The 17,160-nt window shown below is 49.2% G+C and overlaps 2 protein-coding genes, 1 long non-coding RNA gene and 1 pseudogene across 3 annotated transcripts; 2 read left to right on the forward strand and 2 right to left on the reverse strand.

Moving 5' to 3' along the window:
- Nucleotides 1-415: 415 nt before the first annotated feature.
- On the forward strand, nt 416-2,321 carry LOC112882424 (pathogenesis-related protein 5-like). The gene is made up of 3 exons (XM_025947490.1): nt 416-1,227; nt 1,356-1,611; nt 1,700-2,321. Exons 1-3 carry the CDS (start codon nt 507-509, stop codon nt 1,974-1,976), a joined length of 1,254 nt encoding a protein of 417 aa, XP_025803275.1. The 5' UTR covers nt 416-506; the 3' UTR covers nt 1,977-2,321.
- Nucleotides 2,322-8,912: 6,591 nt separating this feature from the next.
- Nucleotides 8,913-10,942, reverse strand: LOC112879795 (annotated as a pseudogene).
- Nucleotides 10,943-11,053: 111 nt separating this feature from the next.
- On the forward strand, nt 11,054-13,682 carry LOC112879796. Its single transcript, XR_003226176.1, has 3 exons — nt 11,054-11,190; nt 12,975-13,105; nt 13,229-13,682. It is a non-coding gene; the product is annotated as an uncharacterized LOC112879796 (long non-coding RNA).
- Nucleotides 13,683-14,009: 327 nt separating this feature from the next.
- On the reverse strand, nt 14,010-16,804 carry LOC112879619 (probable sarcosine oxidase). The gene is made up of 2 exons (XM_025943958.1): nt 15,863-16,804; nt 14,010-14,958 (listed from the first exon to the last, which is right to left on the reverse strand). The coding sequence occupies exons 1-2, from the start codon at nt 16,413-16,415 to the stop codon at nt 14,267-14,269; spliced, it is 1,245 nt and encodes a 414-aa protein (XP_025799743.1). The 5' UTR covers nt 16,416-16,804; the 3' UTR covers nt 14,010-14,266.
- Nucleotides 16,805-17,160: the final 356 nt, after the last annotated feature.

The following is a 17,160-nucleotide window of genomic DNA, read 5'->3' on the forward strand; positions in this document are numbered from 1 at the left end:
TGTAGTTCTTACTGACACAAAGGCATGATCGCCTCCTGAAGCATCTTCTCAGGATTCTTCATAGATTCTATGCCCGTACCTTATGGAAGAATTTAGTGGGTTTAATATATATATGATTTACTATATACCATTTTAAGAAAGCATATACTTAGATTCCAGTAATTATAATTCCTCAATGAGAGAGTTGCTAATAATTCTATTTAGTCTAAGCAAACTGCATCTAACAGGTAGGAAGTTCATTCAGAATCATGGTGCTGCAATACTCTGCCATCTGTAATGCTAACACAGTCCAACTCGAGATCTTGTCTCTGCATCCAATTAAACATAATGTTTCTCTGCATGTCCAGATATAGCACTGACAATTGCATCCTGCCCAAGTTAGAGACAAAAGTTCAGTACTCAGTAATGTTCAGGCTAGACACCATAGATAGATATGTTCAGACCGGCAAAACAAAGTATATCTGGCCAGGAATTAAAGCATATACACAGTCACAAGCATTACCCGTATGGGCCTAGTAACTCATGTTAACATCATCAGCTTGCATCATCGCAAAAGGTATTTCTTCTTTCCCAGGCCACCCCATCCATGCGACATGCTAAACCAAGCTCACCAAGAAAAGCTTTCTTCGCAGCACATCCTCTGGAGCTTTAAATCTCTCAAGGATGCCTCCAATGTCTTGCCCTTTCTCCCTCCGATCCACATCAGTTGCCAGATTTGCCATAGCCAAATCAGTAGCATGGGAGAACCAAGAAGTTGCAAGCTATGGCTGCTTCTGCTGGTGTTCGCGCGATGGTACCATGTTTCGATGGCCATGACGTTCACAATCTCGAACTACTGCCCCCACCCGATCTGGCCGGGAACGCTCGCCGGCGCCGGCACGTCGCAGCTGTCCATGACGGGGTTCAAGCTTGACCCCGGGCAGACGGTCCAACTCGCGGCGCCGGCGGGGTGGTCGGGGCGGATATGGGCGCGGACGGGGTGCGTGTTCGACGCGGACGGCGCGGGCGTGTGCCAGACGGGCGACTGCGGCGGGCGGATGGAGTGCCGCGGCGCCGGCGCGACGCCGCCGGCCACGCTGTTCGAGGTCACGCTGGACGGGAGCGGCGGCCAGGACTTCTACGACGTGAGCCTCGTCGACGGCTACAACCTGCCCGTCGTCGCGATCCCGCAGTCGCGGCAAGGCGGCGCGTGCAACGCCACCGGCTGCATGGCCGACCTCAACCGCTGTAAGTGCCACCGCTCAGGCCGCGCCGGCGGAAACTAGCTTGTTAGGCTCGCGCATTGCCGCCGGCGACCGGCCTCTGACTATCTCCATGGCTTCTGTGCACGCCGCCGCCGATGGATCGGCCACCAGCGTGCCCGAAGGAGCTGCAGGTGGACTGCGGCGGCGGCGCCATCGCGTGCCGGAGCGCGTGCGAGGCGTTCGCGCAGGACAGGTACTGCTGCAGCGGCTCGTACGCGACGCCGGACGCGTGCCACCCGACGGTGTACTCCTCCATCTTCAAGTCGGCGTGCCCGCGCGCGTACAGCTACGCCTACGACGACAGCACCAGCACCTTCACCTGCAAGGCCTCCGACTACACCATCGCCTTCTGCCTCCCGACCTCCGGGTAATTAGGCACCAAACCTGCTACCTGCCATTGATCTACTATTGCCAGCGCATGTAATTAGCTTTGTTGTTCTGACTTATCCCGGCAGAATAAAGAGGTCGGATGCAGTGTTTCTCGGAGCACAGATGGACGGCGAGAGCACCGACGGTGGCAACACGCCGCCGGTTTACAGCGGTGGCAACGCGCCGCCAGTTTACAACGGTGGCAACGCGCCGCCGGTTTACAACAACGGTGGTTTCGAACCGCCGGTTTACAGCTATGGCGGCGGAGGCGCCCGTCAACCGGCTATGACGGCCTCGTCGGCGAGCCCAATATACATCCGGCCATGGCTCCTGCTAGTGCTACTGCTCGTCCTCCTTTTCTGACGGCGCTCGGTTGAACTTGTTCGTGCACGGTACATGTCAGGCAACCAGAAAGGTGAAGCTGAAGCTTCTCGAAAAGCTGGATGAAGAAATGGAGGATCTGAGCGCAGATGAACTTACGGACAGCAGGCGTGGATCAAGGTAGAGAACTGAGAAGAGACTGAAGAATTCTTTTCTGGCATTGGCTAGTACACCTTGCGTATTTGCAGTTGTAAAATTGACTGTTCAGCTAGTGGATTAGATGCTAGTGGGCATAAGGAAAAATTGTTGTAAAGATTGAAATGGACTCGTAAATTATTGAGTTACTATTGTAGAGCGATCAGGTAAACACGCGGAGAAAATTACTTCTGAACAGGAGAGTTTTGGCTGTCCCAGTACTGTACAGTCTGCAATGTAATTTCGAGCTAGGCCGGCGCGAATTTTTTTTAAAAAGGGGTTAAAGAAAAAATTAAATTCGAAAAAGGGGTGCCGATTTGGAAAATTTCTAAAAATGGGTACCTCCCGCCCGATCAACAGGCAGGAGGCGTGGGGCCGGACACCTCCCGCCCATCCAACGGGCGGGAGGTCCTAAATTTTTTTCCAGCCCCTTCCGAGATTTTTCTTATTCGCAAAAGGATCCCTCCCGCGGTCGGACGGCATCCCGCCCGTTGGATGGGCGGGAGGTGCCGTCACACTTTGCTTTCCAGGCAGGGCGTCTCGACGCTCATCGCTGCTCTGCTGGCCGGTCACTTCTGCTGGGTTACATGGCGCGGTCGTTTTCTCGCCCACAGTGAACGCTCGATCACCGACGTATCGGGGAAATAGGATCGATCACGAATCGGAGGAAAACAGCGCATACGACGTGGTCAAACCGGGCAAGGAAGGGCAGCATCTTCTCTTTCCACGGCTTCAGCTGATGCGTGTGGTGGCTCTGGGGCGATTGGATCAACGAAGCCAGTTGAAGAGTGGCACTAGCACCCGTACGTCATTGGGTCTACATGATGCCTACACTGATAGCCTATGCATGCCTAGCAGGACTTGCTAGCAAGCCTTGCATAACCACTGCTCTGGGGTAGGGGTGACTACGTGACATCTCAATCAGCGAAAGTTTCGGAGTCTAGTGGTGCTAGCCTGCTAGTCAGGAGTAGGAGCAGCGAGGTGTTCGGTTCTCGTACAACCCAGCAGTAGAAGTGACCGGGCAGGAGGGCAGCGATGAGCGTCGAGACGCCCCGCCCAGGAAGCAAAGTGCGGGCCGGTACCTCCCGCCCGTGCGATGGGCGTGATGCCATCCGACCTCCCGCCCACCCAGCGGGCGGGACGCCGTCCGACCGCAGTAGGGATCTTTTAGTGAATAAGAAAAAAATTTTATTCACGAAAAGGTTCTCGGGAGGGGTCTGGAAAAAATTTTGGAACCTCCCGCCCGTTGGATGGGCGGGAGGTGTCCGGCCCCACGCCTCCCGCCCGTTGATCGGGCGGGAGGTACCCATTTTTGAAAATTTTTCAAATCAGCACCCTTTTTTCGAATTTAAATTTCTTTTTAGCCCGTTTTTAAAAAAAGCTCGGCCGGCGCTCGGCTGGGCAGGGGCACGCAACTGTCCGGCCCAGCTCCACGAGAAAGGGGCCGCTCATACTTTGGGTCGACCTGAGATCGGCCCAGCTCAACACACCTACCAAAAGTGAGTTTTTTTCAAAAAGGGGATAAAAAAAAAATAAAATTCGAAAAAGGGGTGCCAGTTGAAGAAATTTAGGGAAATGGGTGCCTCCCGCCCGCTGGGAGGGCGGAAAGGAGCATCCCGCCCAACCATAGGGCGGGATGCTCAAAAAAAATTTCCAGGGACCTCTTCGCGAATAAGAAAACTTTTTTCATTCGCGAAGTGGTCCCTGAAGGAGGCCTCCCGCCCGGCCACTGGGCGGGATGCCTCCCGCCCGGCCACTGGGCGGGATGCCTCCTGGTACACTGTTATTTCATGTGTATGTGTTTTCTGGCTTCCAAAATTCGTAACAATTCACAGAAAAATCCAAAAATAGCAAAACTAGTTTTGTTAGAAAGTAGATTTCAAACTCTATAACTTTTGTTAATGGAGTTTAGTTTGAAACAAAATACTTTTACTCCTATTTAAAAACTAAGATTAAGGAAAGTTTATCCATAACTTTAGGATTTCATGCTTTGTTGTTTATGAAGTTTGGTATGACTATTCTATAAACTCTAGGTACCTTTATGCAAAGTTTCAAACTCAAATTTGATGTAAATTTAACTTCTTTTGTCTTGAATTTTTCAAATTTGAAATGTTAACTAAACCTAATTATAACCCTTTTCTAATTAAAATCTATTGTTATTCTCTAATGTGATATTATTTAATATCTAATATATAGTCAAAGTTCTAAAACCTATAAAGTTCTAAAAACTATAATCTTATGCTCCTGGTCCATTTTTGTTATATTTTTTCTTAGATTATTTGTTTCAGAAACTATTTGAAATTCAGAATTTTTTCAAATATAAGATTCATTCGCCATACTCTTATGTATGCACATAAAATTTTAATTCAATTTTCCAAAGAAGATTACGGTATCTAAAACTCGTACGAAGATAGTTAAACGATAACGTTTGCAACGTACAATCTAAATATTACGATAGTACAATACATGAAGCCATTTAAAATAAAATAATATGATAATGAACATTACAAATATTACAAATACATGAATCCAAATATTGTGTCTTCAGTCAATGCGGCAAATATTACAAATACGTATCTAGGTCTGATAGAATCTCAACGCAGCAAATATTACATATGAGCGAATAACGTTTAAATAAAATTACAACTAAATGATGCCTGATGACGTACTAGCACTCGATCGGCGACGTCTCCCACTTCTTGATGCAACCGGAGGTCTTCCATCTGTAGCATCACCTGTAGGGCCAGCTTCAGCACAACTGGGGCCAGCATCATTGGTTGGACAACGTTTATACGTGTGTCCAATCTGATTACATGCACTGCAGCGTTGTATCCTCGGACGGAGCTCTGACTCATCCATATCATTACGAATACGCCGTGACTGACGGCGTCCTCTCTTAACCCGTGATGATCTTGGGTCTGGAATATAGATAACAGGATTCGCTGTCTCAGTGAACGATCCAACCAAACGGAACCCATAGATCTCATACTGCCAGGTGCTAGCAATTGTCTCCTTTCTGAAGTAATGTGAAACATATATATCGACAGGATGTCCAATATCTGCACAAACAGCCATTACATGAGAACAAGGTAAGTGCAGCAACTTGGGCCTCATGCATGAGCAACAACAAGTTCCATCGAACTTGAGAATGCACTCCTTTACAGGAGTTTGACATCTCATGCCATGTCGCGCCCTATCTTTAGGAGATACCTCAAACTTGAGCTCCTGTGTTCCACATTGCCGTACATGGTGTAGCCGGGCGCTTTCTGCCTTCTTAGTCATATATTCTGTTACCTTGAATCCAAAATTTCTGTCTGGATCTCGCATGAATACCTGATTTTTATTGAACCGCTCCCGAAAGTAATCGGTACACCCGCGGACAATGAATTCAACAATTGCAACCAGTGGAAGCCCACGAACACCTCGCAGCACCCAATTGTAAACTTCGGCGAAGTTGGTGGTCATTATACCGTATCTTGCACCATCGGTATCATAAAGTAACGCCCACTTCTCCTTAGGTTCATTCTCAATCCATTCAGAAAATTTTTTCACCGCTGAGCCAGACCTTCTGCGAGTACGTGCAGTATCTGTTGGCAAAGAGCACAAAGCCTCTGCTTCATCCTGTGCAGTTATATTTTTTGATGCGTCCTCGGCTCTTTTCTTCCCGGTCAGTTCATCAAGTTTCTGCCACTGCTTGTTAAATTTTTGCTGATTCGTTTCCTTGCATAGCCTCTTGAACATATCCATAAGCTGCTTGTTCTTGAATTGCCTGAAAAAGTTTGCACCGATATGCCTCATGCACCACCTACTGCGAATATCACGCCACTTGGGCGGCTCTCCGGTCTCCACACACCCCTGCTGCAAATCTAGAATTGCCCTCAGTATGCCGGCGTGACGATCATGAATCAGGCAGACATCTTCCCTATCCCGAACGACTGCAAGCTTAACCCGTTCCAGAAACCAGTACCAACTGTCTGTGTTCTCACTCTCAACAAAAGCAAAAGCAACAGGCAGCAATTGATTGTTTCCATCCACTCCAATAGCTGTCAGCATTTGCAATCTATACTTTCCTGTGAGAAAGGTCCCGTCAATGCACAGGATAGGCCGGCAGTGATGGAATGCGTTAATGCATGGACCCAAGCTGAAAAAGACCCGCTGCAATATGTGGGGTGGACCTTCTCCTCTGTCTAGAGTTTTCAGGTCATAGTAGCTTTCAGGATTTCTCTGACATAGGACGGCCAGCATTCGAGGAACATTATCATATGCAGCCTCGAACGTACCAAACCTCATCTCCAACACCTTTTGTTTTGCACTCCACGCCTTACTGTATGAGATGGTATACTTGTACTTTTCCTGAATGTACCTGATAATAGACTTTGGTTCATATGACAAGTTCTGTACTATCGTCCCGTACATCTCATTTGCGATGTATTGCGACGTGAGGTTGCGATGGCTCTTCTGCACCCCAGGCAAATGACAAGTGTGCTGAGTGACAATGGAGCATTCCCAATAATCTTTCCATTTACCCTTGTAGGCATGCACCCGCTATGGACAGCCATCCTTCACACATACCACATCGTACTTACGAGATTTGCACTCGACTGTCTTAAACTCTCGCATAAGAGAGAGAGACCAGCACTTAACAGCTTCCTTCACCTCTTCAATTGAGTGGTACCTTGCACCCTGGATAATTTCATTCTCCCTGCAATCCGAAGGCCAGCTACAGCCGTCATCTACGACAAGATGACTGAAGTCGCTGCTTACCCAATCTTGAGGCACATCATCGTCATCATCAGACGAATCGGCATTCATTGCTTCATCCAATTCACGTTCTTCGTCTTGCAGCTGTTCAACAATAAAGGGTATGTTCTCCCCCTCATCAGCCACGCATTGAGGTGCTGCGGTGCCACCTGCCTCAATGTTTGCCTCCTCGACTTCTTCATCAATATTTTCATCCCCCGGACCAGCTTCAATGTTTATCAAAGGAGGGTTTTGGTGCACACTGACAAGGAGTACCAGTGGCCACTGCCAATGACTTGCATTTTGCAGATAAGTTAACCAGTCCTCGTTGCTTGTAAGTGGCATAAGCTCCCAGATCAAAGCGTGAGTGGTACGATTTATGACGCATTGAACACTCACAGTGTGTGTCTCCTGATTAATCCTTAGTCCCCTCATTAACCAGTTGCATAGGGATTCAAATGTCCTCTCGTGCGGTCTGGTAATTCCTCTGACCGCACAGTTGAATTCACTTAAATCTACCCCATTCGGCCCATAAATCACATTTCCTTCTCCGTAATATATACTGAAAATACCCTTCTCGGAAGACATATCTGTCAATTATTAATAAACTAGTTATACTACATATTAATACACAACGAACGACGATCCTAAATTTCAGCGACTCTCAGATTATATTTTACAGATTCTAAACTATTCAGATTATAAATTATACTAAAAACAAATGAAAATACTAAAACTATTCAAAACATAACTACTCTAACAAATATTTCCTAAATTATAGTTATTTTCAAGTACTTATATGGCTAGAACGAGAATATACCTCAAAATCGACGTGTGGACAGGGCTTCGCCGCTTCCTCTTCTCTCTTCCTCTCCTCTCTTTCTCTTTTTTCTGATTTTTGCTGGATAAAATGGCATTTTTTGGGGCAGGTTGGGGCTTAAATAGCCGCTGGGGGGACCTCCCGCCCGACCAAAGGGCGGGATGCCCATCAGCACAGCATCCCGCCCGTTGGTTGGGCGGGATGCCCTCCCAGGGACCTCTTCGCAAATAATTTATTTGCGAAGAGGTCCTCGGGGGACATCCCGCCCGCTGGGTGGGCGGGATGTCCCGGGCCCCACGCGTCCCGCCCGTTCAGCGGGCGGGAGGCACCCATTTCTCTAAATTTTCCCAACGGCCACCCCTTTTTCGAATTTTAGTTTTTTTTTAGCCCTTTTTTAAAAAAAATTCTACCAAAAGTATTCACGGTAGTCCTTGGGCCCACCTAAGACCAACCTCAGGTCACCACCAAAATTCAATCCAAAAAACTTCATTGTCTGCAAGAGTATGGAGCCACTCTGAGCACGTGGTCGTGGAGCCTGAATTTCCGCTCTGAAAAGTGACTCCACAGGTTACTCCACATCATCGGCGGGTATTTTGTGGAGATGAAGCCTGGAGCCATGGATGGAAGATCAGCTCTGACAGCGCATATGCAAGCGTCAGATGATAAGATTCAGGATAGGACCCTGCTCTCAGGAGACTTCCAATCGTTCTGCCGCCTCCGCGATGGCGATGCCGCCTAACAGGACAAGTGAAGCTTAATGACTTAGCACCGGATAGCTAGCTTCTGCACCTGCATACGGTTGGCTGAGATCAACAAGGCATACTCCATCAGACTAGTAGAAAACAAGGATCAGTGATTTGATCAGCTGACCCTTGCTCGAGTCAAGAAGACGTCTTGTCGCACCTACTGTTCTAGGCTTGTGGAATGTGGACTAATAAGGACGGGTGCAGAGAGCACGGCGTGCCTAGAGGAATGGACACTTGCATACCGGCTTTTGGCGCGGTGTGAATTCCGGCAAGTGGCTGAGCTGACAGTGAGAGGCACCGTCTCTCTCATGCTGGATACCATGCATGAGCATGACTAGAGGTGCAGAGCAGCTACCAAAAGCTACAACGAAACGGTGTATCCGAAGTTTTCACCACGCTGCGTGCTGCCATGTGAGCTGAAGCGAAATGGAAGGAGAAAAGAAATCTGCATGTAGGGCTGTTTTTGTCAGCAAATGATGAGGAAACGGTGCATCTCAGATTTTCACCAGTTCGGTTGACGGATACTGAAATGATCATCTAACACTAGTCCAGTAGAACTGAATACAATCGAATAGTACGTCGATGCACTTTTAATGTTTCAAGGATAAAAAAGAACACAAAACGAAGATGGAAAGTCTTGCAATGACTCCAATAGATTACTCTAAACAAACCAATTACCACGAACACATCTTGACACATGATCATGGAAGGGACAAGGGAGAGATGTTTCTGAAGGTTATTTGGAGATAGGATCTCTAACGGAGCACGGTGCTTATCTGCATCGATCTCAAAATTCCTTGAGGTTTCACTTCGGATTGCCCACAAACCTGCTGATCCTGAAGTGCTCGAGCTCCACGCCGGCATCCGCCGCGGTTCGCGCCTCCCCGTCCATGGCCATCTCAGCCAGGATCCTCCCGACGGTAGGGCCCATCTTGAACCCATGGCCGGCCGAGAACCCCGCGCCGACGACGACGTCCTTCCCGAACTCGCCGCCCAGGAAGTCGATCACGAAGTCCTCGTCGGGGGTCATGGAGTACATGCACGGCTGCGGCTGCACCGGCCTCTCCGCGGTGTCGACGTGGTCCGGCATGAAGGCGTCGATCCACCGCGCCACGGGCTCCACCAGGTCCACGTCGCCCGTGGTCTCGTCGCGCCGGCTGTTCAGGTCGCACGGCGACCCGCCGTGCATGGCGATCTTGATCAGGTCCGGGTACTCCGCCGACGGGGTGCTGTAGATGTGGGGGTCGCGTAGCTCGCGGACGTCGGGAAGCCGGCCTCCGGGGTGAGCTCGTGCTCACGGCCGGGCCTCGCCTTCCAGTAGCAGAGGAGGGTGTGCAGCGGCTGCACCGGCAGGTCCATGCCGGCGACCGACTTGACCAGCTTGCGCGTCCAGGCACCAACCGTTACGATGCACTTTGCTCCAGGGAATTCCTCGCCGCTCGCTGTCTTCACCAATATCGACCCTTCTCCTAATCAACAATACGTTATAAGAAAAATAATTCAAGGATACAAATAGGCATCAGATTTCATACTAGTAATTTACGAATAAGAGAGAAAAGTTATCTGAATTCTCAATTCTGCTCCTCTTTAGCAAGATGTTACATTTGAACTGACGGAATTCTCTTTGTACCCCAGGTTGAGGCGTTCTTGCATGCTCGCCAGTGGCTCACACGCAGGACGATGCTGGATTGCGTAAGCTGCAGCCTAAGTATTAGTACAGTAGCATCGAGTTGAGCAAAAGTTTGTAGGATTTATGTTGAAAATTCCGGGCTTTCCTAAGAAATCGATATACTAGCCAACATCTGCAATCTTGGAACCGTGTTTCTGCTGATCTGAATTCTGCTCCATTTTAGCAAAGATGGATGGATTTGAAGTGACGGGAATTTGTTTGTACCCAAGGGCCAAAGTTGACGCGTTCCTGCATGCTCACCAGTGGGATGCAGGAGCCGCGTGTTCCAAGAGAACTACTTCGGGGAAGGACACTACCGCCGCGCTCACCTCGCTTGGTGACGTCGACCACCTCCGTCCCGTCCTTCACGACGGCGCCCTTCCTCTCGGCGAGCTCCTGGAACATTCCCACCGCCTTGGTCGCCTGTATCACCCCGCCGAGCTCGCTCACGGCCGCCATCCACCCGCCGGGCACCCGGAACACCCCCGCCCCGGGCCACGCCGATCCCTCGGCGGCCTCGGCGCCGCCGCCGTTCCGGACGGCGGCGAGGAGCGCGGGCTCGCCCCGCGGGCCCATGTCGACGTGAGCAGGCGGACCGCCGCCTCGGCCTGCGCCTAGTCCCAGAGGCGCCGCGCCAGGCTCACCACGGGCAGGTAGCGCGCCTGCGCGTAGGTGGCGCGGGTGCCCCGGGACTCGCCGTGCGACGAGCCCCGGGCGTGGAGCCGGCCGAACCGCTCCAGGAGCAGCACGCGCGCGCCGCGCAGCTGCCCATGATGCCCGCGCCCACCACGATCACGTCGAACCGGCTGGGGCGGCGCTCGCCGTGGGACGCCGCCATCGCTGACTGATCGCTCCGCTCTCTCCTTCCGCCGTCGAAACGCGAGGATCACGGTTCGTATGCTGTCAGATTTAGCGAGTGATTATTGTATATCGGATCATTAAGACAGAATGTGCCGTTGCCCGTTGGAGATTATCGTGCCAAGTATCGTCCGACCTGTAAACCATCTGGATCGGAGCTGCATTCCGTCCAGGAAGGAGAACCGCCGTATATGTACAGCAGCGAAGCTGTCAGTTTGGCTGTAAGCGGTAAAATCTCTCCTTTCTATATATTCCGATTTTTTTATAGCAATCAATAAACCCTTTTTCTTCCGAAACAGCAATCAAAATTCGAAATTAAGCAAACAGTGGATTTTAGCTGGGATTTAGGAAATGACCACCATGATCTGAATTTTACTTTGGTGCCAATGCCAACCCATCAGTCGAAATCACTATTTGGCAGGCAGATTACCTGTTGGACGTACTAGCTTTTTTTTTCTTTGAGAAGAAAGCAGTCATTACTCAGAAAGAGAGTTACATTCATGAGCAATGATTTGCTTGCTCGACACAGCTAGGAACCCTAATCCTCCACACAGCAGAGTGCCTGGTCCTTTTGGCTAGCTGCGCCAGCTCGTGTGCAACGCAATTTGTGTAGGACGTATTAGCTTTCTAATCTATGGGTCAAACACGATTTGAAACTTGGATCAATCCATTCCTTTTGTTCTGGTAAAGTCCTATCAGTTGTAATCCGTCCATTTAACATATGAGAGGGGAGCATTTCCCTATGTGTTCATAAAATATTCTTTCTTTCTTTCAAAATAGGAATAATTATCAATTTTAATTTCGATTTTATGGCACTCAGTGTATATCCAGGCTGGACATCCTCTGTCCACCACAATGTCCTCATTATTTTTCTAGTAAAATCCCAGCCAGCTGTTACCATTTATTCATTGGGACTATTTCTGTTAACAGATTGTCACCTATAAAAACTATCATTTTTCCAACTATTGCACCGAAACCAATAGTTCAAATTTATTCTTCCATGTCGAAAAAAAGTGGGATAAATTGTACTTATTTTCTGGAACATTTAATTTCTCTACCTGAAGTATTTTATAACTTTATCGATGGTTTTCTCTTAGACAGTTAGACTGATAGATTTTCATCAGAAAAATATGCCGGTGCTGATTTTTTTGGAGCATTTTATTTCACTGCTGAAACCTTATTTCAGTATTTTCAAAAAAAACTTTATTTCAACACATAAATAGCATTTCTATTATTTGATTTCGACTTTATTGATTGTTATTGATAAACAACTTCCATATATGCTCCAAGTACATGTACAGGTGCTTAACGGGAGAACATTGTCATATTATAAGTACCTGGCTCATATGACATGGTGAAAAATTCAAGTTTCTCACTGAAACACCATGTATAAGCATCGCAATTTTATATGCTCGTTCCATCGGCTAGCCTTCTTCGGTCCTTATTTATCCGCTACCAAGTCATCCCCAACTTCTTTTTTAAAGTTTTGCTTCTTGTATTTTCTATTTTTTTGAAAAAAAGTTCTATATTTAATAGTGTTACTGGCCAACAACTCAATTTCTCGGCTAAGCCTACAGTGCAACACACAGACTCCTCTCGGTCAAGTTAGCTAGTAGGTTTCAAGAGAAGTTTAATTGTACTGCAAGTTGCTTAGATGGCCTAGGGAATGAAAAGGAGTCCATGGTACAGCAATCTCTCGGCATGACTTGAGACCTTTGATTAGTGATCCCACAAATATAGTAGTGACCGGACAAGTCACTCTACGCTAGGCGTAGGGATGCAAGTTGTATATATTTTAGATTATTAGATTGATCCAAAATATTAATAAAATAAACTAGAATGGTATTCTGCTTAAATCATTTGGGAGGATGAACTAGTGGCATGCCATCGTAATTAATTAGCTGACCTAAAAATACTATTGGGTACCTACTTGCATCCTTATTCTATACAGAGAAGGCAGGCACTATGGCTCATAAGATATTTTTATTTCGATTTCAACGGTTTATACATAGGGTGTGCCGTAGGAGGTGCACTCAGTTGAAGGTAAAGCTAGAGGAGATAAGAGAGGAAAAACGAAGAAAAAAGTGGAAGAAGGTGTGGACTGTGGTTAGAGGAGGAGGAAGATCCAGCAATCCTCCTACATGTAAGCTTTGTGTTGGCTTCTGGCTATGGCTCATCAGATATTCTGATAAAGGTTTTTTTTTGAAACAATTTCATAGAGGGTATTTGTTTTCAGAAATGTCGTCCTCAATTAAGAATGTTACAGGTGACCGCAACGGTATCTCTCAAGACTGACAGGATTGGCTGACTAGTTGGTACATGAGAGTATACGGCAAATGACTGACGAGCTACAGTTCAGGGGCGACAACAAACAAACGAACTACTGAAGGAAAAAATGACAAACAAACAAAACTACTGAAGACGAAAGGACAGGCTTCAGCATGGACGGACAATCAGCTACGAGAGCTATGACAGTGACGTGGATGATATATATGATAAGATCAGAATATGACTTGGTAACATCAAAAGACTTCCCAACCTTCCGTTATCTCTGCAATAGAGGTGCCACCTAATCGGACATTCAGACAAGCAATGCGTGCTCAATTAGCGCTAGCTCTAAGACTTGCTTATGATTGAAGATCAGACAAACATTGCACCAGCTGAAAACGAAGACTGTATACTATATAGGAGTGTATGGTCATCTATTCACCAAATCATCATTAATCAGTAGAAAGGCGCGTTTTTGGTGGTACCTGACCTCGAGCACATTCCTGCAGTGACCTACTGACCTTGCAATAATAATGGACCATCAGCATCTGGCAAATGGTTGAGAGCAGGCGGTATCTTTCGTGCTGGATACCATGAACATGACTAGAGGTACTTTGGCTACCACAAGTGCAATGCATGCTAAGTTATGTGCCAAAGTAAAAGTGTGAAAAAAAATTCTCACAAGGGTTCCTTAGAAAAAAAAAAATCTGCACAGGAAACTTGATTGTCATCGTATAATCAGTATTCAGAACTATACACAAGACGTGAATCCCAAGTTCTCAACAGAGTCAACAGACCAGTCAATACTGAAACGTTCATCTACAACTGAATGCAGTTGAGCTGGTAGCTTTTAATTTTGGTACAGATACAAAGGAGATGCACTTCAGTTTCCTGACACTCCAACAGAACGAAGGAAAGTTTCACAATGCAATACTGTATTCAATAAATTATTCCAAACAAAGCAATTGCCATGCGCACACTTTGGCTTGATCACGAATGGTTGAATATATGATCCCAAGTAGAGCGAAGGTGTTCATTATTGGCCCTGATCTCCAGGATTACTGAGGTTTCCCTTGGGATTGTCCACGAACCTGCCGATCCTGAGGGGTTCGAGCTCCACGCCGGCCTCCACCGCCGATCTTGACTCCCCGTCCATGGCCATCTCGGCCAGGATCCTCCCAACAGCCGGCCCCATCTTGAACCCATGGCCGGAGAACCCCGCGCCGACGACGACGTCCTTCCCAAACTCCCCGCCCAGGAAGTCAATCACGTAGTCCTCGTCGGGCGTCATGGAGTACATGCACGACTGCCGGATGACCGGCCCGCCGGCGGTGTCGACGTGGCCCGGCATGACGGCGTCGATCCACCGGGCTACGGGCTCCGCCAGGTCGGCGGCGCCCGTGGACCAGTCCCTGCTGTCCGGGTCGCACGGCGGGCCGCCGTGCTTGGCGATCTTGATGAGGCCAGGGAACTCCATTGACGGCGTGCTGTAGATGTAGGGGTCGCCGTAACTGGCGAACGTCGGGAAGCCGGCCTCCGTGGTGAGCTCGCTCTCGTGGCCGGGCTTCACCTTCCAGTAGCAGATGAGCGTGTGCACCGGCTGCACAGGCAGGTCCATGCCGACGACCGACTTGACCAGCTTGCTGGTCCAGGCGCCGACCGTTACAATGCACTTGGCGCCATGGAATTCCTCGCCACTCGCTGTCCTGACCAAGATTGATCCTTCTCCTGAGGAAGGTCACAAACAAAATTCAAGGTTGAAATTAGTCCTTGTAGTTCACAAAAAAGTTTCACTCTGAACCGCACACACCTAAAAACTGTATTGCGAGTACTGGGGACTGGGACTTGGGAGTAGGTGGAACTTGCAATCCTCCGTATCTTTTAAAAATGGAAAGTTTTTTTTTAGCCTAGTTTAAAATACTCCGTGGGTCTCAGACGACATTGGAGAGTACTTTACCTCTTGTTGATTCCACAATCAATGGCACACAATTTTTTTTAAGATTATTCAAATGAAGTAGTACAGTTTGAGTTGGGAAAATTATATTATTAGAGCAACAATAAGATAGGCTGATGCTAGAATCATTTTACATGCTTTAATACGTGTTTGATGTGACAAGTGGCATATGAGATCAAAAGATTAGCTGTGCCGTCAGAGTACAAGAAACTAACCATTAAAATGGCGCACTTGCAAGTAATGATACTAAACTGCTGGCTGCCGCTTAGTATTCTAATGTTGCTCAAGTTGATCAAAAGTGTTTAGGATTTAGTTCAAATTTCATGCTCCAAGTTTCCCTAGAAAATACCCCTTGTACAAACACCAACCCGAAGTCATTGTGTTTGTTTTTACTAGGCTACTACTGAACATTTGCAATCTTGGAACCATTGCGAGATGATGGCATGTGAAGTGACGACGGGGATTTGTTTCCAAGGTTCAGGACACGAGCCTCGCATGCTCATACGGTCCGCGAGAGAGCTACGTCAGCTGGCTCGTGCATGCTTGCCAGTGGGCAGTGGCTCACGTGCGGGAGCCGAGTGCTTCCAAGAGGATTAGCTCGGGGGGGGGGGGGGGGGGGGGTGGGGCGGGGGCGGCGGGGAGGAGGAAGAAGACAGTGCACGAGGATCGCTTGCTCACCTCGCTTGGCGATGTCGACCACCTCCATCCGGTCCCTCACGACGGCGCCCATCTTGACGGCGAGAGCCTGGAACATGGCCACCGCCTTGGTCGCCTTCATCACCCCGCCGAGCTCGCTGCTCGCCGCCGCCCACCCATCCGGCACCCTGAACACGCCCGCCCACGGCCAGGGCGACGGCTCCGCGCCGCCAGCGACCACGGTGGCGCCGCCGTTCCCGATGGCGGCGCGGAGCTCGGGGTCGTCCCGCGGGCCCAGGTCGAGGTGCGGCGTGGGCGTGAGCACGCGGTACCCGGCGTCGGCCTGGGCCTCCTCCCAGAGGCGCCGCGACAGGCGCACCATGGGCGGGTAGTGCGCCTGCGGGTAGGTGGCGCGGATGGTGCGGGACTCGCCGTGCGAGGAGCCCCGGTGGTGGAGCAGGTCGAACCGCTCCAGGAGCAGCGCGCGCGCGCCGCGGGAGGACGCCGCGTACGCCGCGCAGCTGCCCATGATGCCCGCGCCCACCACGATCACGTCGAACCGCTCGGGGGCGTCGCCGTCGTTGGACGCCGCCATGGCGCTTGGCCGCTTGCTCCGATCCGACCCCCTCACTCGCTCTGCTCTTTCTTCGGCTGTTCTGCTGCCGTGTGCGTGCACTGCGACTCTGCGAGGGGAGTAGACTTGGCGAGAGAGACTGAGCGACGGCTGGCTCCTATTTGAAGGAGAGATCGCTTCATGGCACACGGCGACACGGATAATTTGAAAGAAAAAAGAACAGTTCGTAGTGAGTGGTATAAAAGAACTAAAAAAATCTACTTAAAATTTGAACCATCCTTGCATTCCAAACTGTCCAGTCCAATGAAAATCTGCAATATTCTTGCCAAGGATTGAGCTGTAAACGTTTGGTAGCTTTGAGCACACAGACAAAAAGCTAGGCCTCATGGCGGTTGTTGCTGAGTAGGCCTTTGCTGGCCAGTAGCCAAATCCTGCACCAGCTAACGTGTATACTCACCGAAATGTGCGCGTCCTGCAGCCTTATCTTGGCGTGCGTGGGGCCAAATTTCACGCTCACGGCCGGCCTGCTTATCATTTCAGCCGTTGGCACCCACCGTGCAGGGTCTACCACGGCCTGCGCTCCACAACGCACAGTGCACGTCACGCTATGGGTCACCCACCCAACGGAGAGTGCAAACACGGCCAGGTCTGCGTACAAAGCTCTGCACCATGGATGGGTGGACACACGATCTTATCTGGAAAACGTGGCCTGATGGTTTTTTTACATGTACCTTCCTAATTGTTATTGGACTAGATCAGACATCAA

The sequence above is a fragment of the Panicum hallii genome, chromosome 2 (genome assembly GCF_002211085.1).
Source record: "Panicum hallii strain FIL2 chromosome 2, PHallii_v3.1, whole genome shotgun sequence".
In the NCBI taxonomy this organism is placed as follows: Eukaryota; Viridiplantae; Streptophyta; class Magnoliopsida; order Poales; family Poaceae; genus Panicum; species Panicum hallii.

Excerpts from the sequence above, each read along its gene's own strand:
- LOC112879619 (XM_025943958.1), bottom strand. The coding sequence starts at position 16,415 with ATGGCGGCGTCCAACGACGGCGACGCCCCCGAGCGGTTCGACGTGATC. Across the intron at positions 14,959-15,862 it reads GGTCGACATCGCCAAGCGAG|GAGAAGGATCAATCTTGGTC; the intron begins GTGAGCAAGCGA and ends GACCTTCCTCAG.
- LOC112882424 (XM_025947490.1), top strand. The coding sequence starts at position 507 with ATGGGCCTAGTAACTCATGTTAACATCATCAGCTTGCATCATCGCAAA. Across the intron at positions 1,228-1,355 it reads CATGGCCGACCTCAACCGCT|CGTGCCCGAAGGAGCTGCAG; the intron begins GTAAGTGCCACC and ends ATCGGCCACCAG. Across the intron at positions 1,612-1,699 it reads TTCTGCCTCCCGACCTCCGG|AATAAAGAGGTCGGATGCAG; the intron begins GTAATTAGGCAC and ends TTATCCCGGCAG.